The sequence below is a fragment of the Curcuma longa genome, chromosome 7, assembly GCF_044706935.1.
Source record: "Curcuma longa cultivar G26 ecotype Majalengka, Jawa Barat chromosome 7, ITB_CL_G26_1.1, whole genome shotgun sequence".
NCBI classification, from domain to species: Eukaryota; Viridiplantae; Streptophyta; class Magnoliopsida; order Zingiberales; family Zingiberaceae; genus Curcuma; species Curcuma longa.
This window is the reverse complement of record NC_133867.1, coordinates 9,207,743-9,235,481: the sequence shown is the minus strand read 5'-3', so window position 1 is coordinate 9,235,481 and position 27,739 is coordinate 9,207,743. Positions and strand designations below refer to the sequence as shown.

General features: G+C 38.3%; 5 protein-coding genes and 1 pseudogene across 6 annotated transcripts; 5 read left to right on the top strand and 1 right to left on the bottom strand.

Moving 5' to 3' along the window:
- The first annotated feature begins 2,753 nt into the window (after window positions 1–2,753).
- LOC141831423 (serine/threonine-protein kinase AFC1-like) lies at window positions 2,754–7,250 on the top strand. Its single transcript, XM_074718778.1, has 12 exons — window positions 2,754–3,004; window positions 3,336–3,510; window positions 4,293–4,319; window positions 4,500–4,653; window positions 4,736–4,784; window positions 4,873–4,987; window positions 5,133–5,224; window positions 5,347–5,503; window positions 5,624–5,688; window positions 6,442–6,539; window positions 6,643–6,754; window positions 6,870–7,250. The coding sequence occupies exons 1-12, from the start codon at window positions 2,897–2,899 to the stop codon at window positions 7,029–7,031; spliced, it is 1,314 nt and encodes a 437-aa protein (XP_074574879.1). The 5' UTR covers window positions 2,754–2,896; the 3' UTR covers window positions 7,032–7,250.
- Window positions 7,251–12,841: 5,591 nt separating this feature from the next.
- Window positions 12,842–13,460, top strand: LOC141831426 (uncharacterized). Of its 2 annotated transcripts, none has more exons than XM_074718782.1 (3): window positions 12,842–12,905; window positions 12,989–13,094; window positions 13,170–13,460. In XM_074718782.1, the coding sequence occupies exons 1-3, from the start codon at window positions 12,864–12,866 to the stop codon at window positions 13,325–13,327; spliced, it is 306 nt and encodes a 101-aa protein (XP_074574883.1). In that variant the 5' UTR covers window positions 12,842–12,863; the 3' UTR covers window positions 13,328–13,460. The 2 variants fall into 2 exon arrangements, with proteins under 2 accessions (XP_074574883.1, XP_074574882.1); XM_074718781.1 differs by having other exon boundaries at window positions 13,167–13,460.
- LOC141831424 (elongator complex protein 5) lies at window positions 13,181–15,440 on the bottom strand. The gene is made up of 10 exons (XM_074718779.1): window positions 15,274–15,440; window positions 15,087–15,179; window positions 14,841–15,001; window positions 14,712–14,758; window positions 14,359–14,428; window positions 13,997–14,211; window positions 13,832–13,921; window positions 13,668–13,743; window positions 13,401–13,593; window positions 13,181–13,296 (listed from the first exon to the last, which is right to left on the bottom strand). Exons 1-9 carry the CDS (start codon window positions 15,438–15,440, stop codon window positions 13,403–13,405), a joined length of 1,110 nt encoding a protein of 369 aa, XP_074574880.1. The 3' UTR covers window positions 13,181–13,296; window positions 13,401–13,402.
- Window positions 15,441–15,623: 183 nt separating this feature from the next.
- LOC141831425 (uncharacterized) lies at window positions 15,624–18,615 on the top strand. Its single transcript, XM_074718780.1, has 5 exons — window positions 15,624–15,788; window positions 15,959–16,192; window positions 17,698–17,873; window positions 17,952–18,243; window positions 18,404–18,615. Exons 1-5 carry the CDS (start codon window positions 15,706–15,708, stop codon window positions 18,459–18,461), a joined length of 843 nt encoding a protein of 280 aa, XP_074574881.1. The 5' UTR covers window positions 15,624–15,705; the 3' UTR covers window positions 18,462–18,615.
- A 1,996-nt stretch (window positions 18,616–20,611) lies between these two features.
- Window positions 20,612–22,846, top strand: LOC141832391 (exocyst complex component EXO70H1-like). The gene has a single exon (XM_074719896.1). The coding sequence runs from the start codon at window positions 20,816–20,818 to the stop codon at window positions 22,790–22,792; it is 1,977 nt and encodes a 658-aa protein (XP_074575997.1). The 5' UTR covers window positions 20,612–20,815; the 3' UTR covers window positions 22,793–22,846.
- A 704-nt stretch (window positions 22,847–23,550) lies between these two features.
- Window positions 23,551–27,170, top strand: LOC141832679 (protein NRT1/ PTR FAMILY 8.3-like; annotated as a pseudogene).
- Window positions 27,171–27,739: the final 569 nt, after the last annotated feature.

Sequence of the window (27,739 nt, the reverse complement as noted above, 5' to 3'; positions counted from 1 at the left end):
TCTCCACGTGAATGAAAATTAATGCACACATATATCTTAACACTAAAAGAGAGTACAATCGAAAGATTGTTACATTAGAGGAGGTAGTTTACGGCTTTGAACCTTCTATAGTAGAATACTATCGGATTTATTAGGTTGCTTAATGAATGTAATGTCTTGAATTACTCAGCCGTTTTTGTAAACCAAGATAATTGTACATATATGATAACTTTTTCACAACTTTATAGTTCTCATTGTTGTGTCCGTTTTGGCCATTGACAACATCTTGGATTCATAAACATTTTCATTGAAGCAGACCATCTTCACACTTACATAAGTGACCTTCTATCAAGAATATTCTATCGTACTCACTTTTTCAAGTATAGATATCATTAAAAGTTTATAACTTAATTTGGCAACACTTTTCCATCTTAAGAATAAAGAATTAGATAGGAACTAGTCCAAGTGCTCACGTGAACTTTCATAATTTTATTGTCCTATTTAATCAATATCTTGGGATCTCCAATCAATAAGGTTGGGTTACCACTACGAATGTTCTTGTTTGTAAATTTTTAATCTCATTTCTCTTGATGTTTAATATATTTGATTTCTACTCAAACTTTTTGTAAATGGATCTGCCAAGTTATCTTTCGATTTAACACAATCAATAGAGATAACTCCATTTGAGATCAACTACTTAATGATATTGTATCTTTGACGAATATATCGTGCATGACTTACCATTGTACATGCTATTTTGTATATTTATAATTGTCGATTGATTATTACAGTGTATCATCACGGCAGACACCGACTTTACCCAACATGAGATATCCTCTAAGAAGTTATGAAGCTATTCGACTTCTTCTACGACTTTATCTAAGACTATAAACTCAGATTCTATAGTTGATTGAGCTACACATGTTTGTTTCATAGATTTCCATTACATTGCTCCACCACCAATGATAAATACATATTCACTAGTGGATTTAGAGTCTTTTATATCAAATATTTAATTTGCATCACAATAGCCCTCTAGTATCGTTGAATATTTCGTATAATGTAATTTATACTTTAATTAAGATGCATCACAATAGCCCTAAACCCTTATTAATGTCTTCCAATAGTTATCATTTGAATTGCTTATGAATTTACTTAATTTATTAACCGCATAAGTAATATCCAGACGTGTGTAGTTAATTATTTATATCAAATTATTAATTATCCTCAAATAATCCAATTATGATACTAGCTAGTTCACCATGGTTCTTAGCTAAATACAAGCTTAAATCCATCAGTATTTTTATAGGGGAAAGATTATATGCATTAAATTTTCTTAGTAGTATCTCAATATAATAAAATTGCGAAAGGACAATTTTTTTCTAATATCTTAGTGATCTTAATCTCGAGTATAATGTCTGTTATACATATATCTTTCATATCAAAGTTTTTATTTAACATCTTCTTAGTAGTCATGCATGATTATATCATGATTATTACCCATGATGAGCATATCATCTATATATAAACAAACGATAATAAACGAGTTAAGTGTGCCTTTGATATATATGCATTTGTTGTACTTGTTGATTTTAAATCCATTTGATATTATAGTTTTGTCAAATTTCTCATGCTACTATTTTGGTGCTTGTTGTGTGGACTATACAGTGACTTCACGAATTTGCACATCTTATTTTCTTGTCTTAGAGCCACAAATCCTTCAAGTTGCTCCATATATATTTCTTACTCTAATTCGCCATTTAAAAAGATTATTTTCACATCCATTTGATATATTTTAAAGTTATGTATTACATCAATAGCAATAAAAACTCGAATGGATGTAATCTTTGTTACGAGTGAATATGTATCAAAGAAGTAAGACATTCCATTTGTTTGAATCCTTTTGTCACAAGTCTTGCATTGTATTTGTCAATAGTTCTATCAGCCTTATATTTCTTCTTTATGATCCATTTACATTCTAAAGGCTTGATTCTAGATGGAATATCCATCAATTCTTAAGTATGATTTTGCATAATACAATCTATTTCACTATTGATGTCTTCTTTTGAAAAAGGAGCCTCAGAATTTAATAAGATTTCACTATTATTCTTGGTTCATTTTTCAACATATAAGTAATGAAATCAGAACTAAAAGATTATACTATTTTAGTCATCTTACTGTGTCTTGATTCTTTATTTGATTTTTTGAGTAGCGAAAGTTCATCAATCAATTTCATTCAAAATTGATTGATAGATTTAGAGAAGTCGAAATGATTTTATATAAACATTTATGTACTCCTCTATAACTCTTGAATATATTCATGCCTTAAATCAATAATGTCATACACTATGAAAGCCTTGATCCAGAAACAAACTCTTTGACGGATATAAAGGAGGAGATTAAGTTTTTTTTTTAAAATAAAATGATTCAAAGTTTTTTTTTTCCGGATGAACAATAAAAGAAAGATGATAGTATTATGAGAAAGAGAATGAAAAAGGATTGATTTGATCAATGAAGTACGTGTTTTGGATAATGCGTAAAATTAAATACGTGGTTCGGGAAATTATTGTATATATAATATCGATGTCTTAATAAAAAGGAAAAATAAAAATAAAGGATACTTTTTTGATTTTCTTAATTGAAAGCGTCAAATTGTACTAAGTTTATTCTCTGAACTTGTAATTTGAGAAAGTTGTGAAGGAAAACTGAAATTTGCGACGCCAGAAAACTACGGTCGAGAGACCACGTCGAAGGTTATTCTAACTATAGTTTGGTTGGAGCACGGTGGGGTTTGGTTTGGTAGGAGTGGAGAAGACAACGAGGGCATCCTCCATCCTCAACCTTCTACCTTTGACCTTTTTTCGCTTCGATTCCACCTCCTAATGGATCCATTGTTGCTTTTGTAATTGGATCTGAGATGCAGACGCAACGGATTGCCGAGATCCCACACGCGGGCGCCGACAAGCGCCCGCGGAAGAGGCAGAGGCTTGGTTGGGATGTTCCGCCTCCGATTCCCCCTCCCCAGGTCCGTTTCCCCTTGTTGATTTCATGATTTCATATTTCGATCTGTCTTATGTAGTTGTCGAAGTAATGTTCTTTTCTCATGATAGATTGGCCAAAAAGTTTTTTTTTAAAACTGATTAAAGGTAAGAAACGGCAGATCCGTTTGTTATTAGTCCGATTTATTCTGTATTCTCGATCCCTGTTTGCTTATATGCCCTGTATATATATATTTTGTTGGCTTACTGTATCACGTATGTTGGTAAGAAAGCAAAAAATCTGAAGGTATTGTTTGTGCATTTGTTTCTGAATTTACAGATTTAAAAATTGGCCATTTAAAAGGTTTTGTTTTGCAGGTTGCTCTGTCATTCTACTGTGGGAAGGAAGCTATGCACACGGCTAATACTACTAATCAGTTCTGGCAATCTTTCTACCATACTGGAGTTCCTCGATATGTATCTCCGCCTTGGAGGGGAGACGACAAAGATGGCCATTATATTTTCAGTGTTGGCGAGAATTTGACACCGAGATGTAATTTTTTTGGAACTTTATTTATGCTTGTGCCAGTACTTTCTATGTTTTAAGCAGGCGCTAGTATTTTAATTTTCAGCTATAATGGCTGTTTATATTTTGTTGTTTGAATCCTTTTGTGCCTAAACCACAAATCAGTTTGTTGTTGAATACTTCTCCAATTTTTCTGTAAGCTTTCATTTGCCTTTGTGATTTGGTTTATCTTTTGATGTTATAATTTTGAAGTTCCTTATAGCATATCATCAAACAATCTCCCAAAGCTACTCTCTCTTATTTTTGTGATCTCGCTTATTGATTCAATAAATTATTTTTTTTTCAAAAACAACTGTTTGAGAATGTGAAAAACCAACTCTTTGCTTACTCTGTCTATCTATCCAAGGGATGGAAGGGTAGAAGCCTTTTGTGTCACTTTCAATTATGAATTGGGGTCTCAGAAGCACTAGCCAATATGCTTTTCTCTCATGCCTTTCTTTCCTCATAGTTTGTGTTGATATTTTGGTGCCCTTGGTATGGAGGAACCACACCCTCCATCCTGAACTTGATGGTTAAATTCTATGCACAGGGGAAGTCCTGCAAGAAGTAGTTCAATGCTAGAATCCTAAAAGACATAGCATTGCTTAGTAAAACTGTATAAATGATGTTTTATACTCCCCCCTCTGGTGTGTTTTACATGGTCTTTTATATTTTGTACTTTCTTTTAATTTTGAACTTTTTTTTTTTTTGCTTTTGTAGCTTATTTGAATAAAATCTAATATTAACACACAATTTATTGTTCTATGCAGACAGGATACTAAGCAAAATGGGTGAAGGTGAGCAACTTTTTTTCCGTACCATACTAGCATGAAAAGTCACAAGATGGACAATCATGTTTTTTCACTCTATTCATCCACAATAAATGTCCAAGTGATGCGAATGTGACCATGGGTGTAAACAGGATTTGACTTAACTTGTTAAAAACTCTATTGTCATATGCATCATTTAAACTGCAGGAACTTTTGGACAAGTTCTTGAATGTTTGGACTTAGAAAATCAAGAACCAGTTGCTATAAAAGTGGTGCGTTCACTTCAGAAGTACCGTGAGGCTGCAATGATTGAAATTGATGTGCTCCAGAGGCTTGCAAAAGCAGACAGAAGTGGCATTCGGTAGGTCAAACATTTAATTCCTTAGTTATACCATGAAGTAGGACTTTAAGATGTATACATATGTGTGGTTTTGTCCATGCAGTTGTGTGCAAATACGGAATTGGTTTGACTATCGTAATCATATTTGTATAGTAAGTACATATGTATTTTTGGCTTAGATTTCTACTGTCCCCTCAAATATTTCTTCTGAACATTTGCTTATTCTTCTGATCTCAACAGGTCTTCGAGAAACTTGGACCAAGCTTATATGACTTTCTTCGGAAAAATAGCTATCGCTCATTCCCCATTGATTTAGTCCGGGAACTAGGGAGACAACTTCTGGAGTCTGTTGCATGTAACTGTTTTGTCCTTTGATTTCACTATTCAAATTCTAGGATATATTAATTTTACTTTACCATCGTGTGGTGCTCAATATTTTCATGATTTGTTTCACTTAGTTACAGTGGGTTTTTTAACATTTATTCCTGTTTCTGTTGCAGTTATGCATGACTTACGGCTAATTCACACTGACTTGAAACCAGAGAACATCCTTCTTGTCTCCCCTGAATATGTTAAAGTTCCTGATTACAAGGTATTGTAGTGGTCCTACCTAGGATCTACCTGCATTTTTTTACTCCATAAAATATGATTGGCTTCACTATTGCTTAGATTATATTTTATTAGATGTTTCTATCCATGTTTTTGCTTATGCAGATTTTATCTCGTTCTCCTAAGGATGTTCTTTTGTTCAAAAATGTTCCAAAATCGAGTGCCATTAAGCTGATTGACTTTGGAAGCACAACGTTTGAACATCAGGATCACAATTATGTAGTGTCAACTAGGCATTATCGCGCACCCGAGGTTATTCTTGGTAAGAAATAATTATTTTGGCTTAATTTTGTCATTGTTATTTGCTTTTACTTATTTCTCCATATTTGCAATTGCAATAAATTAAATACTTAAGACATTGTCCTTCCCCATTGTTTTACAGGACTTGGGTGGAACTATCCCTGTGATATGTGGAGTGTAGGTTGCATTATTGTTGAGCTTTGTTCGGTTAGTTTATTCTCACTCATCAACTCCAGTTTTTCTCTTTCCTACTTGGTTTTGTATATGCCTCTTTATCGATTATCTGAAGTGTGATCTTCAACCACTTTCATTTAGTTATATTTTTGCTGCTAGCCAATCTTTACTTTTTATCTTTCATTGAGGAGCATCTCGGTTTAAATTTTTGCGACAATATTTTTTTTGGTTGTCTTCATACACAGATTTCCAGAGAAGGCATACTTCAGATTAATTAATGTGACCTCTTCAACTCTGTGTTTTTTATTTTTATAATTGAACACCATATTTGATTAAGGCAAACACCAAATTTTTTAGCTCACGGCAGACTCATACACACTATCAAATTTCCTTTTTCAAATTAATGCAGAAAAACACACCAAACTTATACAAGATATGACTTTCAGTGACACTAAATATTCACTTGCATTGCTCAGATCCATATGGGTTACCTACTGTCTCACTCTAATTGTTGTCGAACCCTTGGTGCCGGATCATTGTCGAAAGTAGATGGTGTGATTACATTTGATCTCCTTTTCCAAATTGTATTATAGTTGCCTTCGGTTGGTAGAAATGGCTTGTCTGGTAAGAGTGAAACGACCACAATAGTATTATAATTGGGATTGAACATTTGAATTCTGTTGTGTGGTTAATTAATATAGAATTATAAGAGAATCATATATAAAATATGATTTTAAGTTTATGTTAAATGTGGGATAAAGCATGGTGTTTTGTCTTAATAATCAGGGGGAGGCACTTTTTCAAACTCATGAAAACTTGGAACATTTAGCTATGATGGAGAGGGTGTTAGGACCACTTCCACAGCACATGGTTGTTAAAGCTGAGTAAGTATATGAATTTGTTACTTTATGTGAATTTCGTTGCATGTTGGAGTTTGAACTTCAAGTAAAGTTGATGGATTTCATTTTGCTTGCATTTTCATTGTAGTCGGAATGCTGAGAAATATTTCAGGCAAAGTCGAGCATTACGATTAGACTGGCCTGAAGGGGCATCTTCAAGGGAAAGCGTTAGAGCAGTTTGGAAATTGCCTCGCCTTCAGGTAGGTTGTTGTTTGACCTATTTCTGTTTGGAATAAGTTTTGAGTCTTCAAATATTTTAATTCCACAAAGTTGGGATGTAGATGGTTTCTACTAATAACTGATAATTTATTGCAGAATCTAGTCATGCAGCATGTTGATCATTCTGCTGGTGATTTGATTGATCTTCTGCAAGGGCTTCTCCGTTATGATCCAACTGAGCGACTAGGGGCACGAGAAGCCCTCATGCATCCATTCTTTAATCGAGAATGGGGAAGATATGGTCATTCTTTGAACTAGGGGCTTTGGCCTTATTTTTTAAATCAAGTTTGTACAAAAATTATCAAAAGGTTGAGATTGAAGCTGAGCAGGTGGTTGCTAGGAATTACTTCTGTACAGGGAAAAGTTGTACTAACAATGAATTTGCCAGGATTGAATAATACAATTCAATTTCTCCCTGTTTGCATTCTGTCAATCCCTGAAATGCAGATTACTACTGCTGCATTCCATGCTAGAAATCTACGTGTTTTACTGAAACACATACTGGACCAAGGTACGGCCATGTCTGTTTGTGTTTTGTGGACGAAATATTCGCTCTGTACTAATTTATTGCAACCATTCCGACATGGATGAACATTTTGTACCTGGAGGCTGGAGTGATTACTTTGTATTATCACTTTATTGCAAATATTGGCACAAGGTCCATTTGAAGATTGTATGGTAGCATCATAACCCTATTTGCAGCAAGCTATAGACCTATCACTTGGCCATTTGTGGCTTTGAGATATGTCAAATGTCAATGAAAAACATTGTCAAAGGTGGATACAATATTTGGGCATTGAAGGTGGAATTTTACTTCGTTTTTGCATCACTGGTGCATTTGAAGCAGGTAGTAATTCCTTAAGCTATTGTGGCTACTGTATATGTTGTTGTTAAGATTTTGAAGAATTTTGCTCCATCATGTTGTCTCTAGTAAGCCCTGTTATGACTCAGCGTTCGAGATTTTGTAATTTGTACTACTTAATCGCATCCATTCAGACATGATGGACATTTTGTACCTGGACGCTGGAGTGGTGACTTTGTATTATCCTTAATTGAAAATTTGGCACAAGGTCCATTTTAATATTTTATTATAGCATCATAATTCTATTTGCAGCAGGCTATGGACCTATTCACTTGACTATGTGTGGCTTTGAGATATGTCAAATGTCAATGAAAAACATTGTCACAAGATGCCTGGAAGTTGGGATTCTTCGTTTTGGATGGCTGGTTGAAGCAGGTAATATCCCTTAATCTATTGTGGTTACTGCATGTTATTGTCGTTAAGATTTTGAAGAATTTTGCTTCGTCACGTTGTCTCCGTTAAGAACTGATATGACTCGTGTGGGGAACTCCCTTTTCATGTTTTTTGGCACTACCATGTGTTATTATTGTCTTTTATATGCCAACTAAAGAACAATCAATGTTTCTATGAATTTAAGAACTCACTGTGGTCCTTCTGTTTGTAGTATTCATCATTAAGATTTTTGACGTGTCTACAGGGATTTGCTTTCAGCAGACTGTTTCATCTGCTAGTTTCACAGCTGCATATACAGATGATTCAAATATGTCGTCAATTGTCCTTACATCATTCTATTATTACTTATCACATGACACATGAACTGCTCTTGAAGGTTTGGTAATATGATTTTTCTTCCTATATGAAGATGATTATGTAAAGTATTTTTCAGTTTCAAGGTTACGTGCCAACCTTGTGGAAGCATAAACTCAAAATGATTTCGAGCAGAAAGAAAAAGCTTGTTATTGAGGTTTTATTGGGTCGGCTGAACTTTCATTTTACATTGGAGTTCATCACATACACATTTCAGTGATCAAGGAGTTTTTCATTGCACATTTTGGAATTTGCCCCACTCCAGTACACTGTAAAAAAAGGGGCCTGCAATCCTGTGCTTTCACGTTCATTCCCCCAACAACTCTTCCGGTTTATCACGCTGAAATGCTCTACGATTTCAGGTCCTTTTTTCTCAGGAATCTTGCTGAGTGTCTCATGGATCTTTGGAGAAGACAATGGTCTCGTGCTTCCTGGATTGTGTACCAATCGGAATGAGACACATGAGTCAGGTAATAAGAGATGGACTATCCAAATTGTTCCAGTCGTTTTCTAATTTCCTGTACCCCTAACTGTCAAACCTGCAGAGCAACAACAACAGCATTGTTTCGTTCTTGGAGGCTTTCAATGCATTAGACTGAACCGTGCCCAATTGTTTCTACCCAGAGGCCTCACCAGGTCAATTAGCTTTCACAAGTCAATGGATTTTTATCAAAAATTCCAAAAACAGCATGGAAGGTTGTGCTTCATAGATCTTCTTCATTCATTTGATTGCTGCATTAGTGGGCCCAAACCCATGTGGCCATGTAAGATGAACGGTCCACCTCCTGATCATAATTGACATAATACTGATGATATAAAATAAGGATCAGGAAGATATTATTTCTTCCAAATGAACGAGCACAATCTATAAACATTGTAGACGAAATTAGTGTTACCGATAGCATTGATGGTTGTCAATGGTTTATCGGAACATGGTGGGATAACATTATTTAGATGATCTTTTAGTAAAATATTACATTTTATCTTCTTAATTTTTATTATTACCTTTTTTCTTGTCTTCTCTAACTGTTTATTTGTATGATTTGTTTTTTTCAGTGAAAAGGTCCTTGGGCTCAGGGGTTGATGTAACTTGCAATGGTCGGATTCAAATGAAGGATTACAAACAAAAGCTTAGAAAAGACAGCCGCTTGTGTTTATCCCAAAAAGGTTGCAACGCAAGGACAGCTACTGTTTCATTGGTTGTTTTTTCCTCTCTCACTGTCACACAAACTATTCGAGATGAGCGAGGGCCGGGCAATGCATGGGTTATAATTAACTTATCCTCGTAGATGAATTATTGCAAGCAAAAGTCCAACAAAAAATAGTTTCTGGTTGATCGTTGATTGGACTGGTAGCATGGGCAGATCGAGTGGTATGACTAGCAGTATTTTAAATCTGGTTAAATGAATCTTAGTATAAGTCTGTGTTATGTAACTTTTAAATGAGTAGACATCTCGAAATTCATTTCTTTTTTACAGAATTTCCCTTTCAAAGTAGACACACACTCACGGACTTCGACTGTAGGGTAGACCCGACCACGGGCCGGTTGGCCCGTTGACCCGGTTAGCCGGGCCAAATTGGGTTACGGTTCAACCCATTTGGAACCGGTGAACCGCCAGTTAACCGGCAGGTTGAACCGGCGGTTCAAGCCTTTAAATTTTTTTTTTGGTTTTCCGTTGGAACCGGCGGTTCCAACGGTCCGAACCGCCGGTTCCAACGGCTCTGAACCGCCAGTTAATCGGTGGTTCGGAGCCGTTTGAGGTTTTTTTTTTTGATTTTTTTATTTTTTTTTCTAACGGTTAGGATCATTTGACCGTTTTTTCCCAACATTCAATCCACCGATGATGAGATCGAGGCCCAACACCTTCCGACGCCCGAAACACAAGGAAGTACTGAAGCAATTACTTCTAAGGTTCGGGATAATCCTCCTCTAAAATCTTCTATTTTTACTAAACATTTTGAGAAAGTCACTCTTCCATCGGGAGAAATGCGTGCAAAATGCAAGCATTGCAATGCTTCCTACAAATTTCAAGCCGGCGGCGGCTATGGATCGTTAAAACGACATGTAGAAACGAAGCACCCGACGGAATATAGACTCGACCTTTCTCAAACACAATTATCTAGATTTTCTAGCGGTAGTAGTACTGATTCCGGTTTATTTTTATATTCTGATAATAAATTAAGAGAGTCATTAGCTAAATTTATTTCCGTAGAACATCTTTCTTTTAGTTTTGGATCTAAATGCACATTTGAAGATTTTTGTAAAAAATCTCTTAATCCATCTGCTAAATGTGTTCCTAGGACTACACTTACTCGTACAATTAAAAAATTAGTAAAATAAGGAAAAAAGAATTTAATTGATGAATTTAATAAATTAAATAATAAAGTTTCTTTATGTGCCGATATTTGGAGTGATCATTGGCAAACTCATTCTTACATGGGTGTAACTTGTCATTAGATTGATAACTCTTGGATCCTCCAAAAAAAGTTAATAGCTTATAGAGTTTTTGATGAATCACATACTGCCCATAACATTGCACAATTATTATGTTTAATTTTAGAAGAATATGGATTAACTCATAAAATATTTTCAATATCATTAGATAATGCTAGTTCTAATACCGCTTCTATAGATGAACTGAAATTTGTTTGCCAACCTGTTATTGGTGGTTTATTTTTTCATATCCGTTGTGTATGTCATGTTTTAAATTTATGTGTTCAAGATGGATTAAGACTTTTAGAAAATTATATTAAACCAATTAGAATCGCAATTTCATATTTATGGTCTCATCCATCTATGATGAAACAATGGGGTAGATTTTGTAGAGCTAATGGAATGAGACCTAAAATATTTCCATGTGATGTACCAATACGTTGGAATTCCACATATCAATTATTACAAGATTCATTTCAATATAAAGATTTATTATGTTTATTTTTTTACAGAAAATAGTAATACTAATATATATTTATTTTCACAACAATGGAATATTTGTAGTATTATTTGTGAAATTTTAAAAGTATTTAATAATGCAACCGAACAACTTTCTGGTGTTTATTATCCCACTGCTCATTTAGTTTTAGTGAATTTTTGTAGTATATTATTAATTTTAAATGAACATATCAATAATGAAGCTTTAACTTCTTGTATATTAGCTATGAAAACTAAATGGGAAAAATATTTTTATTTAATTCCTGAAATTTATTTAGTTGCATTTGTTTTAGATCCTAGATTTAAATTAGAAATTTTACAAGAAATGCTAACTTTATACTATGACGCTTTAATTCCTGTTAAAGATCTTTCTTCTCCTGATCCAGCTAGTATTATATATATTATTAGAAATTATTTAGGTGATATTTATAATCAATATTATGTGAAATATGGAATACAAACTAATGTTTCTGAAACACAACAATAAACTATTAGTACAAATTTAAAACTTTCAAAAGCACAATTTTTATTAAAAGAACGGACGAAACGTCCACGAGGATCCTCAAGTTCCACACAAGAACTTGAGAATTATTTTACCACTTCTTTTGATTTTAATGAAGCAGATAGTGAAGATTTCGATATTTTAAAGTGGTGGTCACAGAAGGCTCAAAGCTTTCCCGTTCTCTCCGTAATTGCTAAAGAAATTTTAGTATGCCCAGTGTCAACTGTTGCTGTGGAGCAGACATTCAGTGCCGGCGGCAACATACTAGATGAACGGCGATCAACTATGTCTCCCGACTCATTAGAAGCCCAAGCATTACTCGACGATTGGACCAGAGCCGAGAAAAGAATCCAAGGAATGCAACTTTCAGAAGACAAAGCCGAAGAATTTGATACGGAAGGAACGAATACAACGGGAGGAACGGGAGGAAATGGAAGTGAGTAATGTAAAAGGGTAAAATGTAAAAGAACTACGTGTGCTTTGATTCCTCTATACCTTAAGGGGATACGTAGGCAACTTAATAAGTGCAAGCCTTTTTTTTAATAAATTTTAAATTTTAAAATTTTTAATATAATAATCTCGAACCGTCGCGAACCGTGACGAACCGTGAACCTAACCGTGAACCGGCAGTTCTGAATCGTGAACCGTAATCGTCTTGGGCGGTTAAGATTAAAGGTCGACCTGTCATGAACCGTCGAACTGACGGTTCCGAACCGTGATCGGATCTACTGCGGGGCATCCTTTTTTGAGACATTTTGAAAACCATATCTCATCTAACATTATAAAAAAAATCGAAATAAACGCACGCCGCCATTATAAAAAAAATTCACCCCTGGCCCACATCGATCCAGTCAAATCTGAGTACCGCCGGCCACGTGAAACCGGCCCCCGCCAGTCCGCCGTCCTACGTGGCAATCCGTTCCTTTTCCACCAATGGTCGCCTCTCCCCCACGTGACTCCTTGGCCCACTTCTCTCGCTTCCTTTTAAACCAGACCCTTCTCGATCACCCTCCTCGTCTTCCTTCCTTCCTTCTTCCTTCCTCCTCCATGGCTGATCCTTCAGCTTCATCCGCCTCCTACCTTCTCATGGTCATTATCTCACTTTTCTTCTCCTATTATTCTCTATTAATATAATTATATTATATATATGTTTGTATTAATTTCAATTTCAGGTGCAACACTTGATCGAGAAGTGCCTGCTCTTCCACCTGAACAAGGACGAGTGCGTCGACGCCCTCTCGCACCACGCCCACGTCAACCCCGTCGTCACTTCCACCGGTGCGCTACACATTTTCTTGATTAAAAAAAACATTTTTTAAAACAAAATATTGATTTGAATATCACAAGAAGCAGTGTGGAGTGAACTGGAGAAGGAGAACAAGGAGTTCTTCGAGGCGTACGGGAAGAACCGAGAGAAGAGCGTGAGGGAGATGAGAAGGAAGCAGATGATCCGAACCATGCTGACGTCGGCAATGGCTACCTGTGACGCCAAAGAACTCGACCATAATTAATATTTTAGCAGTAGCAATTGAATTGAACTCGACGATGATGATCGAAACCTGTTCATTATGTACAAGAACATACGCTTATATATCCAAGTCATCGTCTGGATCCTCATCGGAATCAGGCTGTTCGTCGTCTGAATCTCGCACGTAATGAATTTCGCCTTTCCCGGGAGCAACCTGAGCGTCCAATATCACAGGCGAAGCAGATGGCTGGCTGACGCTGTCGGAGAGAGATCGCCGGCCATCATAAATCTGTATTTCCTCACCATTGCCTACGACAAACATGTGTTGAATGCATCGACTTATAACAATGTCATAACGATAGCCTTCGATATAAGATTTATACCTTGATGTTCGTAGGGAAGAACGACTTTTGCCCTTTCGACGCGTTCTTGTTCTGATAGCTGAAGATTGAATTGTACCTGCCGACGAAGGGATGAACAATTTACATCGAAACCAATCAGTTAAGCCTACAAACAGAAGTTTCCAGGAAACATGAATAGTGGCAACCTTTGGCAAAAGGCTTTTCGCGACATTAGAATTTTGAGCACCTACGGCTGTAAACTTAACACCGACTTGATCTAGATGTAGTTCTTCTGCCTGGAAATTGATCGACTAAAGGCATACTTCTACGAGGGGAAAAGGAACAAACATCAAAAGACGACTGGAGCTTACGAGTAGCTTCACTCTCCCATTTCGACGTTTAAGGCGTACATGAAGTTTTGCTTCATCAGAATTCTTCCCCAGGTTTTGATAGCTTGTTTGTTCGTCAGTGCACTGCGCTGTCGGTTGTATACTAGCAACCATAGTAGACAGATACGCATGGGCTGCGGAGACCCTTTGTTCATGGAGGTCTGAATGGATTAACCAAACGATACAGGATGTTTGATCTGCAATTTGGAAATTAATGAAGTTGCTTGTGATTTTTGATCTATAGGTGGAATCAAGTGTCGATTCAACAAAATGACACGAAGAAATTTCTCATCCTCAAATTACTCTACATAATAAGGAAGAAAGAAGGGAAAATGCTACAATACCATTGCTGCGAAGCTTATTAAGTAGGCCGGCGACTGTTGGTAATGAAGTGTATCGCAACAAACTACTTACCTGAAAATGGTTGGGTGAAAGACTGATCGATGGAAGGAAGAAAGAACAAGAATTCAAACTAGTGGCTTGAAGTAATGACATAGAATAGAGGAACACGAATAAATATTCCTTATGAATAAGAAATCATAAGGAACCAAATGCAACATGAATGATTATATTTCTGGTAGTAATGAATTTTGGTCACTGAAACAGTTTGTGATTGCGAGATCAGATTAGCTCGAAAAAAAATTCTAACACTGAGATCAATCAATCATTCTTCATTGGAATAAGAACAGTAGCATACCAGATCAATGGCGACTGCAAATCGAGACTTGTCTTGCCCAACAAACTCTGTCAATAGATATAGCAATGTCGATGTAAGAGAGCTCTAAGAACATTGCAGGAAGTTGCATCAAGCCACTGTATGAAGTACCTTGTCCAAGGTCGAGAATTGAAGTCATCAACTTATTAGTGTCCCTCGCATCGCTGAAAGCGGCGACATTTGCCTTCACCCGTAGGTTTTGAGCAGTCTTCAATGGCGGAATTCGCTTCTTCCAACCAAGAGGGTCGGAGTAGCAGTCCAAAATCCGAACCCTGCCACATCGTGCCAGAGCGAAGTTTCAAGTCGCATTACGACGCCAAGCAGCGAGAAAAGAGAAAGGAAAAGCCTTCCGCCTACCGTTTATCCACATGCTGTGCGTCTACTCCCTTGCGCCTCAGCAACTCCAAGTAGAAAGTCGGGCTTCGATTGAAAGCAACGAGCACCAAGCCGCTGCCGCAACCAATCCGTAAAATCAGTGACCGACAATGAAAAATCCAAAAAAAAAAAAAAAGATCGAACTTTTTTCCTGAGAAGCAGCGCTAACCGTGCTTGAGATTTACCGGCGGCGATTTGAGAAGCGAGGTTGGCGAGGAAGTGATCGAAGACGCTGGAACCGAGAGAGGAAGCGAGGGAGTCCTCGATCGTCAATGCGGGAGCGTGTTCGCCTTCCAAGCATCCGTCCCTCAGCGACCTGGAGATCGATTCTGCCATTTCAGCAAAAGGGTAGCGTAAACCCTAGCGTGCCGAAATATATACCAACCCCAATTTGAGTCGAACCGAACCAGAATTCTATCTTGCTCAATTCGCAGTCGCTTCCATGGGAACCCTATTCCCATTCGATGGCCGAGAGTGGACCTTCTCCTCGCCGCTCGATGCCAAATGAATGGCCGGATCATATGCTTTCCTAGATTATGGGAGCTTTCCTGCGAGATGAACTCGTATCCCAACTCCCAGTATTTAGATTTCAGCGACACGGATGAGAGCTATGAATTCTTCCGTGAAGACGCTCGAAAGATTGCCTCTTTTCCCCTTCCCGGCCGTCAAGCGAATCACTCGCAGGTATGTTCTCTTAGAACCAAATCTCTCTGTTTCTCCCCTTCCTCTCCTTTTCAGCTTTCTTGAGAAGGAACTCTTTGGCATAGTTTTTCATCAATACGAGGGGGGAAACAGTAATCTTTGTGCTGTTCTTACAAAATCGACAATTTTGGTCATGCTCATCTTCTTTACAGGTTTGCTGAGAAAAGCAGCTTCGGTTTGGTGTCTCAGAAGAAGAATAGTTTCGCTGGTGCAATCAAGAACAGGATGTCGCAAAGCATGGACTCTGTGCAACTCTGTGAAGGTAAGGCAGGGGTTGTTCTTCCTGCAACAGATGCTCACGTTGAAGAAGCAATTGAGGCAATCAAAGCTGAGCAAGTTATTGCAGTGCCCACGGATACTCTTTATGGATTCGCATGTGATGCTTGGTAAGCAGAACGAGGCTCGTACTCCCTTTGAACTGCAGAGAGTTCCTTTAGTATTTCTAGTTCTTTTGTTTGCCTGCTATTTTTAGTTCTTGAAATATTCATGATTCCAAGTCGTCTTGGACACTCAGATTTCTTGGTAGTTTTATATTTTGATGATTTGCTATATGTTTGTCTTCATTTATGTGTTGAAATTTCTCAGAGTTGAACTTGAACCAGGAAAAGGGGAATACACAATGTGTATATGCATATTGCCAATGAAATAATTTGGAATGTTACTATTAACCTGGAAGCAAATTAAAGAGAGAATCTATGACATTTTTTTAAAAAACTGCAATTAAATAATGAATGAGAGAATGAAAATGATGAGATGATAAAGGCCAAAGGCCTACCACTTCATTGGAAAGGAAATACTGTTAGTGATAGGAGAGTGATAATTTACATATGAATTATCTACAGTGTATTGATGCTTCTCTTTTAGTCTGTATAACTGACAGTTACATGGAACATTAAGAATTGTTGTTGATGCCAAATATATAAAGATGCCACTTTAGAAACAGTAGTTAAAGATTTAAGGATGCAAGATTCTGCGTTGGTGTGTTCAATATCATCTATTTGATGTGATGAACATTGTCTTGCGCACGTGAGAGATGGACTTTTGCAGTCTGTTGTTGGCTGATTTAGAGATGTTTAGTCCATCATTTACATTGTGTTCATCTTGTTTCTTTCACTGGTTCATTTGTGTTTATTAATGCTTAAATTCTGTTCATTTCCGTCCAATTGGGGTATAAAGGAAATAGAAGATTCAGATGGAATTCCCTCATTTCTACTCCTTATTTGCTTCGTAGGAAAAACGAAATTGATGGCTTTACTTCTTCCTTTTCCCTCCTATTTCTGTCCAAGTAGATAACATTAGATTTTGTTGTCTAGAAATGACCTAGAACTGAAACCCATTGATCTAGATTCTTCTATCCAGCTTTTATTCGGTAATTAATGTTAAGTGTTGCCCTAGTTACTTTCTTTATGCCTGAATGATGCAGCGGTTAGATGAGATCCAAGTTCAGCTAATAAGGAATTCCAGTTACCAATTTCAGAAGGTATTGAATAGGAAACATCATGCATTAGGACTCGCAATATCATGTACTTGCTATTGTATAACAAGACCATTTCCTCCTCATCTCCACTTCCATTGCAGAAATTTCAGTTTCTCATGCCTTCCTCTCTTCTATTGTAGAAATTTTTCATCTTTCCATATTTAATCTCCATTCTTGCTCTCTCATCTTTTTTTCTTCTCGAAAATGCATACTCTATAATCTGCTGCAATATTTGACTCTCGGAAAAGTTTTAACACAATGGTGTATACTACTAAAGCAGCTCATGGCTAATCAACTTGTAAAGTTCTTCAGCACAATGTGCACTTGATTGTGTCACAAATTACTCTGTTAAAACTGTTTTTCCGAGATGTTTTTTTTGTTGCATTTCGACCTTTGAAATTGCATTTTTGTCAGCTCTTCAGAAGCAGTTAATAGAATATATGAGATCAAAGGGCGTAAGCAGACAAGTCCTCTAGCAATTTCTGTTGGTGATGTATCCGATATATCCAGCATTGCCATTATCGACCACCTACCTCATGATTTGCTATATAGCCTCCTTCCTGGACCTGTTACTCTTGTTCTTAAGCGAGGTACGCCCAACTTTGGTACTCCACATCCACTAGGACATGAAACAGCCTTCTCCTGTTGAATCCTTTTTGCTTTCTCAGGCGATTCTAGCATTTTGGACAAGTCTCTAAATCCGGGTTTAGACAGTATCGGTGTTCGCGTGCCAGACTTGGAGTTTATCAGAAGCATTGCTCGTGGTTCCAGAAGTGCTCTAGCTCTCACAAGTGCCAATCTTAGTGGCCAACCCAGCAGTGTCAGCATCAAAGATTTTGAAAACCTTTGGCAACATTGTGCCTACGTTTATGATGGTGGAGTTCTTCCCTCTGGCCGTGCCGGTTCGACAGTCGTAGATCTTACAGACCCAGGATTGTTCAAGATTCTGAGACCTGGAAGGTAAAGGATTATAAACAGATTTTACCATGAAACCTCATACCAACAACAAGAAACAAAGAGCAATAGCCATGAACATGCGCCTATTAGTCGATTATTAATTTTTCTCCTTTTGTTTAAGAAAATTCTATCAGTTTGCTGATTGAAGTGTCTCAAAATGCAGCGCAAGAGCAGAAACAACTGCAATTCTTGAGAAGTTTGGATTAGAAGAAGTTCCTTGATGATGAGATTGAAGTGGTTCCTTCCAGCAGCTCTAAATTTGTATTTTAACCCTTTTGAACCACTGTGTTTTTCAGATTAAGCCATTAAGAAACTGCTTGATCTATCAATGTATTTGCTTTGTAGATTTTGCTCTATTCCATTGTATTCTCTTTAATTCCCTATATATTTAAATTAAAAATAGATTATTAAAATGAGATAAATTTGTTATAGTTTAAAAATAAAAGTTTATGATATTTTGATTATTCAGTTCCCTAACCAACTTATTTTATTATCTTGATATCTTTCTTTTCTTATATCTTGAAGAAAATAAAATCTAGTTTATGAAGAAAAAAAGAATTTTATTAATTAAAATCATGAGAAGCCATAAAAAAGTGGCAAAAATTAAAAAGTCATCCCTTATTATTATTATTATTAAAAAGCGCTCAATTTTGAAAAAAAATAATATTTTTTAACATTATAACCGCTATAGTTATAGTTGCTAACTAGAGTAAAATTATCTTATCAACTTAATTAAAATTATTCTAACTTAATCAATATCACTCCAATTTAATTAAAAATATTTTAATATTATTCTAGTAGATATCACTATATAATGAATATTCTTAGATTAAAAATTATAATAAATATTCAAATAAAAAATAAGGTGTGTGTTTTAATTTTTACCCTTCTATATTCTTTCTTTTCTGAAAAATAAAATTAAAAGGACAAGATTTTTTTTAAAAAAAAAAACAGCTCAGCAATTAGCATGCATCCGGCGGAATCCAACCACGAGATCCGGAGAGGATCCAACATTGCCACGTCATCATAATTAAATGTATCGTCGGATTTGATATGTATCACTTAGCTAATTCTTGAATGGCTACGTTGTGTATATATTTTTTTTATTTGCAAAGTTTTTATTTTCTGTCGTTATATCAACTTTTTTTAATTTATTTTGCCGGCCGTTGGCTATATTATTATTATTATTTGTTCTTTTCCACTTTCCATATCGTTACAAACACGAAACATTCTTCTTAAAGATGATGATAAATAAATAATGTAATACATTAGAGGAGTTTGAGTTTAACTGTGAATGAAGAATATTGCCCATTGAATAATATTGTTGGGCAAAACGATTCTTAGCTTATGATTGGATTTAATAATTTTTGTTTAATTTTTTATAATAAGTAGATGATTTTTTTTTTAATTTACACCTTCAAAATCATCTTTATAGGATTCATTAATAATATTATTTTAATGTGTTGAGTGTTGATGTTTTTTTAAAATACATATCAAGTGTGTACGTACTTTTCTGTAAAAGGTGAAATCCGCCATCTCAGCGGCCTCACACGGTCGGTCTCACGATCATCTGTGAGGAAGTAAATCAAGAGGTTGATGAGGAGTTTGTTGCTCAAGAGCTTAGCTTGAATTGAGTTGGTGCATTAGAACTTGAGAGGTTGCCACATCAAACCAAGCAATGAGCTAAAGACGCGAAGGCATGAGAGTCATAAGAGATTACGGAGCAAATGCAATCGTTTAGTTTGCATATTTCGGTATGCAAAAATTTGTGCGATGTTCTAATTGCCAAGGAAGTAAATGAATTGCGTAGAGAATGATGGTTCAAGTCATAATCTATCAACTAGTTCAACCTAAATGCTTTAACTCAAACTTTAGATAATTCATTCGCTCTTAAACTTTCATTTAGGATTTAGGATTTACAAAGGGTTGAATTAGTGATGAAATCTTAATGTTAATAGCTAGATAATTTATTTTTTTTTGTAAACGATTTTCTTTTGCATGAAAGCTCCTAAAATTTAAGCTTGATCTTCAAACTCATTTCAACCGGCTTAGAGAGTGACACGGTTCGCTTGACCAAGTCCCTCATCTTGTTTGACTTTGAACAAGTCAACTCCATTCATGGCGATCAAACCATCGCAAACATCAAAGTCCACCCTAAACCTAAATTGCCTCATGAACAAGTCAAACATTCACTTAAACTCTCTGCTCAAAAAACGTTTTTTTTTAAAGAAAAAAAGACAGAGGATCATGAAAAAGCACGCGCTTTTCCTCTATCCTTCCTTCTTGTCTTGTTTATAAATAGTAGCACAGTTGGATCTATTAAGCTGCAGAGATTTGGCGATTTCTTCTTCCTCGGCTTCATCGCACAAAACGTTGGTATCTTCGAGCTCTGTTCTTTCTTCGAGCCTTTGACCTTTCAGCTCTGTGATTCCTGCTCCGCCTGCTAAAAAAGTTGTGTTTTTGAGAGTTCTTCTTCGAGCGATCAAGCTTTGAGCTCTTTGATTTCTCCTCGATCTTCGTTGAAGTTGTGGCTTTTGAGTTCGGTTCTATTTGTGTTTTTTGAGTTCGATCGGCGATGCGACGGAGGGGGATCCGTGGTCTCTTCTCCTCGAAGCCGCCGCAGCACGACCGCCGGCCGGCCGACCGCTCCGTTTCGCCGTCCCGCCGAACCTTCTCCGACACTATCATGGAGGAAAATATCGTCTCTGCCGAGGAGATCATCAGCCGTTGGGGCTCCGATGTGGCAGGTTCCCTGTTCTCTGCCGCCGGCCGCCCCGACTCCGCTCGCTTCCTGCGCGCGGCGTCGGAGCTCCACCGCTCCATGATTTTCTTCTCCGCTCCCTCGGAGGAGTCCACCGCCTCGCGGGAAGAACGATCCGCCGCGCTGTTCCGCGCGCACGATCTCCTCGCCGCCGCCATGCGCCGTCTCGAGTGCGAGATGCATCTACTCCTCTCGGCGCATCACTTCGTCCTCAACCACAGCCGCTTCCTCCGCCCTCAATATGCGTCCTCTTCTGATGCCTCCGATGTCGAGGATGGCGCCGATGCCATTTCCGAGCTGGACGCCGGCGACGAGGCCGTGCGAGACCTCGGAGCAGTGGCCCAGACGATGATCTCTGCTGGTTACGGCAAGGAGTGCGTAAACATCTACAAAATGATGCGCAAATCTTTCGTCGAAGAATCCATCTACCGGTTGGGGTTCGACCGCACGAAAGCACACGTCCAGAAGCTCGACTCAACGGCGCTCGAGTCCAAAATCCGATCTTGGCTCGCCGTCTTCCCTGTCGTATTCAAAACGATCTTCTCCGGCGAGCGCTTCCTCTGCGATCATGTCTTTGCCGGCTCCGATTCAATTCGCGAGTCCTGCTTCGCGGATATCACTGCTGATATCGCCGCCCGACTACTAGCCTTCCCCGAGTCGGTGGCGCGGTCGAAGAGATCGCCGGAGAAGCTTTTCCGGCTCCTGGACCTCTACGACGCCGTAGCTGAGCACTGGCCGGAGATAGAGACCCTGTTCGCCTTCGAATCGACCGCTTCGGTTCGGTCGCAGGCGGTCGCGTCCCTCCTCCGGCTGGCGGAGGTGACGCGGTCGACGCTGGCGGACTTCGAGGCGGCGGTCCAGAGGGAAGCTTCCAGGTCGGCCGTCCCCGGCGGCGACGTTCACCCTCTCACCCGCTACGTCATGAACTACCTCGTCTTCCTTGCCGACTACGAAACCGCCCTCGCGGACATCTTCGCCGACTTCCCCTTCCAGGTCCCATATCCTCTGCCCGAGTCCCTGTTCGACTCAGCGGCGGTGGCGACGCCGCCAGTATCCACGCCCTCCTCCCCCACCTCCTCGACCGTGGCCTCTTTCGAGGGAAGTCCACGGAGGTCCTCCCCCTCTTCCGCCGCCGCTGTAGCAGGATCGGTTTCCGTACGAATAGCGTGGTTCGTTCTTGTCCTCCTCTGCAAGCTCGACGGCAAGGCGGAGCTCTACCGTGAGGTGTCGATCTCGTACCTCTTCCTCGCCAACAACCTCCATTACATAGTGCGGAAGGTGAAGGAAAGCCGCCTGCGCATCCTCCTCGGCGACGAGTGGGCCGCGCGGCAAGCAGAGAAGGCGAATCACTACATGGGGAGCTACAGGCGGCTCGCGTGGGCGAAGGTGGCCGAAACGGTTCCCACGGAGTCAGAAGATATGACGGCGGAGGAAGCGGAGGGGCGGATGCGGCGGTTCAACAACGCACTGGAGGCGGAGTGCAAGGCGCAGGCGGTGGTGACGGACGCAGGGATGCGGGAGCAGGTGAGGGATTCGGTGGTTGAGATGATCGTTCCGGCGTACCGACTCTTCCACGGGTTGTGCAGGGCGGCCACCGTCTCGGCGGCAGCGGTGCGTTTCTCGCCGGAGGAAGTGAGGAACATGATCGACGGGGTCTTCATGGGTAAGAATGGAGGCGGTTCGACCCATGCTTCATCTGGTTCCGGTTCATCTCGTGGATCTTCTGCTTCCGGCTCGGCTCATGGCTCTGCTACCACCGGTTCATTAGGAGAATCAAACCCGCCAGAATAATTAAATAAATTTATTACTTGAAGAATACAGAACACGTGTAGATTATACATTCTATGCATGCAAAATATTTATATTATATATACACAGTAAAATATTTAATAATTTATTAAATATTTAAAATTCGAATCTCTTCTTACAACACATTCTTTATTTTGCAACATGTATAATCATAGTTGTTAACAATTATGATTATAACTATTGAATTAAAATAATTTATTTTATGTTATAATAGTTATGCTTATAGCTGTTATAAATATCATTGAAATAAGAGTATTTTTGAAATAAAAAAAATAGGACAGAGTGTTATCTTAATATATATTTTTTCAAAATGGGAGACCCAAAATGAAAATGATCAATTTTTAGGTGAAAAGAAAATGTTCTGGAAAATTATAAAATTCGTCGTTAAAATGTCATAAGCACAAGCTTTGAATTTTAATCATTTTGTGATTTAGCAGGAAAGTATCTTGACCGTCGATTTCCAAAAGATCACTGACCGAACTAAATATCAGCGGCTCGATTGCTTCCCTTCAGTAGCCCGTCTCGACCGCAGAAAATTATCTCTGCATTAGTCATGCATCAGCTTGCGGTAAGGTCGTGTTGCTATATGATTCGTGCAAATTTTTATTGGACGATCAAATGATTCTCCCATGTGAGCCAGTATGCGGGAAGACGTATCCATTCGGAAGAGAGTTCGCACGGGTCAACCAAGGAGGCTTTATAGTCGAACTGTGGAAGTAAGTTGGAAGAGGTAGCTGAGCTGCGTCGCTTCTCCATTCCAGATCTCAGGTGGCTGCGGCAAGGCGATGGAGAGAGAGGAGGGCTTGGAGTTGGAGAGCGGAGAAGGAAGACCCCTGCTCCCTTTGGTAATCGCTTGAATTCTATGTTATTTTCGTTGCTGCTTGTCGTTCCATCTTACAAGAAGAAAAAGACACTATTTTGTCCTAGGATGGATGATTTCTTTTTGGGATTCTTCAGATCTGTGGTTGGAAGTGATTTTTTTTTGGAGGGGTGGGTTGGATTCTTGTTGAATGGTTTGACTGGGGCATAAAAAGATGGATCTTGGAGGGAGATACCACAATTGTTTGAATTGGTGAGAAATAGATGTAATGAATTGTAGCTAATTTGCTAAATCCCCTCGCAGTTCATGACTCTAAATGCTAAGATCTCTCTTGTACATTTTGTTTTTTAATTTTTAAAAAGAGATGGAGTTCCAGATTAGTCGAAGAAAAATAGGGTTTGTTATTTCGCACAAGTGTTGCTGCAACATGATTATAACAGGCACAGCTTCTGGTGCTTATGCTTACGGGAGGAAAAGTTCTTGCTGGGGGAAAAAAACTTTTTTTTTCTTTTCCTTCTTTTACTAAACACAAAAACAGATGTGGACTGATAAGAAAATGAACTCAGCTTTCATTGAAGCTGAGGTTACTGGAACAGTAATTTGAGTAGGTTTGGGTAAAATTACTATAATGCAGATCAATTTTGATCAAAACTACTACAACAGAAAGTTGTTCCAGTTATTCAGTTTTGGCCAAAGTTGCTACAACAATGCTAGAATATGGACATTTTTTATGAAAAGTATGATAGGGCATCCTTTTAAAATGGGACACCTTTGTAATGATAATAAAGGATGCTCTTTGGATTTTTGCCCAATAAAGTATGAGATGAAGGAGACGTAGGATTTTTTGTCCTTACTCTACTAATTGCATTTGTGCTTTCAGAATGCAACGTCAATCCAATCTGAGAATGAATTGCGAGGACCTCGATCACACTATAGACCTGGTGCCTCAAAAGCACCAGGAATTATTTTAGGTAAGATTTCAAACATTCTCAACTAACATAGTTTGTATTTCCCACTATAATGCTTATTGACACCTATCATAACGATGCTACATAGCTTTTACCATTTCTCATGCATGCTTGAGAGATAATTGTCTCAACTTATGACATATGTTGGTAGGCACAATATTTCTATGATGTAATATAGTTTTTTTACTATTAGTCTACAAGTACATCAATTCATTAAACATGTACTCTATTTGCAGGATTCGAATACTTGGATAGCGTTGCCTTTAATGGCATTGGAGCAAACTTGATTGTGTATCTACACACTGTACTGCATGGAAACAATGCTGCAAATGCAGCAAATGTGGCTACTTGGAGTGGAACATGTTTCTTGACACCATTGTTTGGAGCTGTTGTTGCTGATACCTATTGGGGAAATTACAAGACGATATTGATCTCCCTTGTTGTGTATCTTCTTGTAAGTCAGATATTGGGCCCTATTACTTTGTTTATCGTTTTCCTTATAAAATAGTTCACATTTATAAGATTCCTATTCTGTTATGTTAGGGAATGGTTACTATCACTTCCTCCGCGTTTTCGGCATCATCAAAGTTCTGCGAGGGTGGCACATGCCAGTCAACAACTACCCTTCTTTTCTGTGGGCTATATCTTGTGGCCATTGGAAGCGGAGGTGTCAAGGCTGCACTTCTCCCCTTTGGTGCAGAGCAGTTCGATGATGAGAATCCATCAGATAGAGAGAAAAAGGAGCCTTTTTTGGTTGGTTTTATCTTTGCATCACCTTAGGAGCTCTCACATCGATGACTTTCATAGTATGGATACAAGAAAATATAAGTTGGGGACTTGGATATAGCATTGCAACATTCTGCATGGCAGCTGCCTTAGCAGCTTTTGTATTGGGCACGCCACATTATCGGCTCCGGTTGCCAAGTGGCAGTCCATTGCAAAGTATTCTTCAGGTTCTTGTAGCTTCCTACAAGAAACAGAGTACTGAGATTCCCAGAGATAGCAGTCTCCTGTACGAGGTGAACAAGGACTCATCAGATGTAGGGCAGCAGAGATTACCACATACAAATGGATTCAGGTTATTTCACCTACCTACTATATTTAAGAATATGCTTGGAGAAACACTGCAAGTCAGAACTTTTACCTACAGATACAGTTTGTTATAAGATTGTGTAGACTTTGCTCGATTTAGCTTGGCATATGACTAGGTGAACTATTTGTTCTACGTATTTAACGCTGCTTATAAGAACATACATAGGCAATCATTTCCATATGTAATGAAATTAATAGTCAGACTATACGTCTTTGTTTATTGAACACCCTTTTCTCTAGCAAAAAGGGATCAAGGACTATCACTGGAAAAAGGAGTAAAAAGTAGCAACAAAATCAAACTTTGCAAACTAATTACATTATGTATTACAACCATTAGATTGTCTTAAATTTCACGGATAGCGGTAGAGTAATGGAGAAAAAGGGACATATAAGCTGTTATCATACATCTTATACTTCTACATCTCGTTCAATGTTTATATTTATTTGTTTTCTCATTTATTTGGTTCTGAGTTCTGATGTTACAAGAGAAAGAATGAAATGTCTTTTGTCATTTTCTCATCATGTGTCCAGGTTCTTAGACAAAGCGGCTACCATTTCCGCTCTGGATCTGAAAGACGGTTCTCCTGAGAGCTCATGGAGTCTATGTACCGTTACCCAAGTCGAAGAGTTGAAGATGTTCCTACGTCTGATTCCAATATGGGCTAACAGTATAATCTATGCAGCCGTGTTTGCGCAAATGTTCACCACCTTCATTCAGCAAGGGAGTGCAATGAACACCAAGGTCGGTTCATTTTCTATCCCTCCCGCATCCCTGTGCTCGTTTGAAATCATAAGCGTCATGGGCTGGGTTTTCGTTTACAACAACATCATAGCCCCAGCCGCCAAGAGGTATTTTGGAAACGGAATGGGCCTTTCACAGCTACAGCGGATGGGAATTGGACGGTTTCTACTCATCCTAGCAATGCTCACTGCTGCTTACAACGAGAACAGGAGGTTGGAGAGCATTAAAGCCGGCGAAAGCTTGAGCATCGCATGGCAACTCCCGCAGTTCTTTGTCCTAGCCAGCTCGGAGGTCTTCAATAACATCACCCAGCTCGAGTTCTTCTTCGCACAGGCACCCGACAGGATGAAGAGCATATGCACAGCCATGGTCCTCTTCTCAATGTCACTAGGCAATTACTTGAACTCATTCATCATCACATTCATCGCAATCTCAACATCGGGAGAGGGACAGCCAGGGTGGATCTCGAACGATTTAAACAAAGGGCATCTGGATTACTACTTCCTGGTGTTGGCAGTGATTTCGACGGTCAACTTTTTTGTTTATATTGCTTTCGCAAAGAACTACACCCTAAAGAAAGCCATCTCAGACAGTTAATGTGTTCATCATCGATTTGAGAACTTAAAAAGGCCTTGTTTGATTCGGAAAACCTGCTCAAATTAGATTAGATGCTTTCAAAGCTTTCTATGGTTGCATAATATTTGATATGGATGTTCTTAGCAGTTTGGCCATCATTCACATTAAGTTGCTGCAATGGTATTGTTTTGTTGCTATCTACCTTTAACAGGAAGCTATTCTTTGGACTCAAGAGCAACAAGGATTCGAATCTTGACGAAGCCAACAATATTTTCTTGTGTCGTGATCAATTGTAGTTTTTTGATTTATCTCCTCATAGATAATCGTGGGATCGATCATGTGATACATTCTACTTTTATGCAGAAAAAATGGATTCAAATTTTAATCATCTCATTTATTTATTTCTTCAAGTACTTTACCTCTTTAGTATACTCATTAAGGCTAATTTTTTATTTTAATTTAAAATTAAAATAGACGAAAAAAATATTATAGAAAGTAAGTACTTGTAAAAGAGTATGATTTTTGGGAAATTAAAAAAAAAACCCCCTTAGTAAAATACTCAAAAGTTTTAATAAAATGATTTATTAATTTATTTTAATTATATTGGACCCCAAATGTAACAAATTTATTTTTTTTCCAACGGTTCAGATGCTTTTCATAGCATACGGAGATTCATCTCAGCCGTCCATGTGAGAGGCGGCACTTGTTTCTCACTCCGCCACTGCTTATTT

Excerpts from the sequence above, each read along its gene's own strand:
- LOC141832391 (XM_074719896.1), top strand. The coding sequence starts at position 20,816 with ATGCGACGGAGGGGGATCCGTGGTCTCTTCTCCTCGAAGCCGCCGCAG.
- LOC141831423 (XM_074718778.1), top strand. The coding sequence starts at position 2,897 with ATGCAGACGCAACGGATTGCCGAGATCCCACACGCGGGCGCCGACAAG. Across the intron at positions 5,504-5,623 it reads CGCACCCGAGGTTATTCTTG|GACTTGGGTGGAACTATCCC; the intron begins GTAAGAAATAAT and ends ATTGTTTTACAG. Across the intron at positions 6,755-6,869 it reads GGAAATTGCCTCGCCTTCAG|AATCTAGTCATGCAGCATGT; the intron begins GTAGGTTGTTGT and ends AATTTATTGCAG.
- LOC141831424 (XM_074718779.1), bottom strand. The coding sequence starts at position 15,440 with ATGGCAGAATCGATCTCCAGGTCGCTGAGGGACGGATGCTTGGAAGGC. Across the intron at positions 14,429-14,711 it reads TTGCAGTCGCCATTGATCTG|GTAAGTAGTTTGTTGCGATA; the intron begins GTATGCTACTGT and ends AACCATTTTCAG. Across the intron at positions 13,744-13,831 it reads CGAAAAGCCTTTTGCCAAAG|GTACAATTCAATCTTCAGCT; the intron begins GTTGCCACTATT and ends CTTCGTCGGCAG.
- LOC141831426 (XM_074718781.1), top strand. The coding sequence starts at position 12,864 with ATGGCTGATCCTTCAGCTTCATCCGCCTCCTACCTTCTCATG. Across the intron at positions 12,906-12,988 it reads CCGCCTCCTACCTTCTCATG|GTGCAACACTTGATCGAGAA; the intron begins GTCATTATCTCA and ends TTTCAATTTCAG. Across the intron at positions 13,095-13,166 it reads CCCCGTCGTCACTTCCACCG|CAGTGTGGAGTGAACTGGAG; the intron begins GTGCGCTACACA and ends TATCACAAGAAG.
- LOC141831425 (XM_074718780.1), top strand. The coding sequence starts at position 15,706 with ATGAGAGCTATGAATTCTTCCGTGAAGACGCTCGAAAGATTGCCTCTT. Across the intron at positions 16,193-17,697 it reads GGATTCGCATGTGATGCTTG|CTCTTCAGAAGCAGTTAATA; the intron begins GTAAGCAGAACG and ends CATTTTTGTCAG. Across the intron at positions 17,874-17,951 it reads TACTCTTGTTCTTAAGCGAG|GCGATTCTAGCATTTTGGAC; the intron begins GTACGCCCAACT and ends TTGCTTTCTCAG.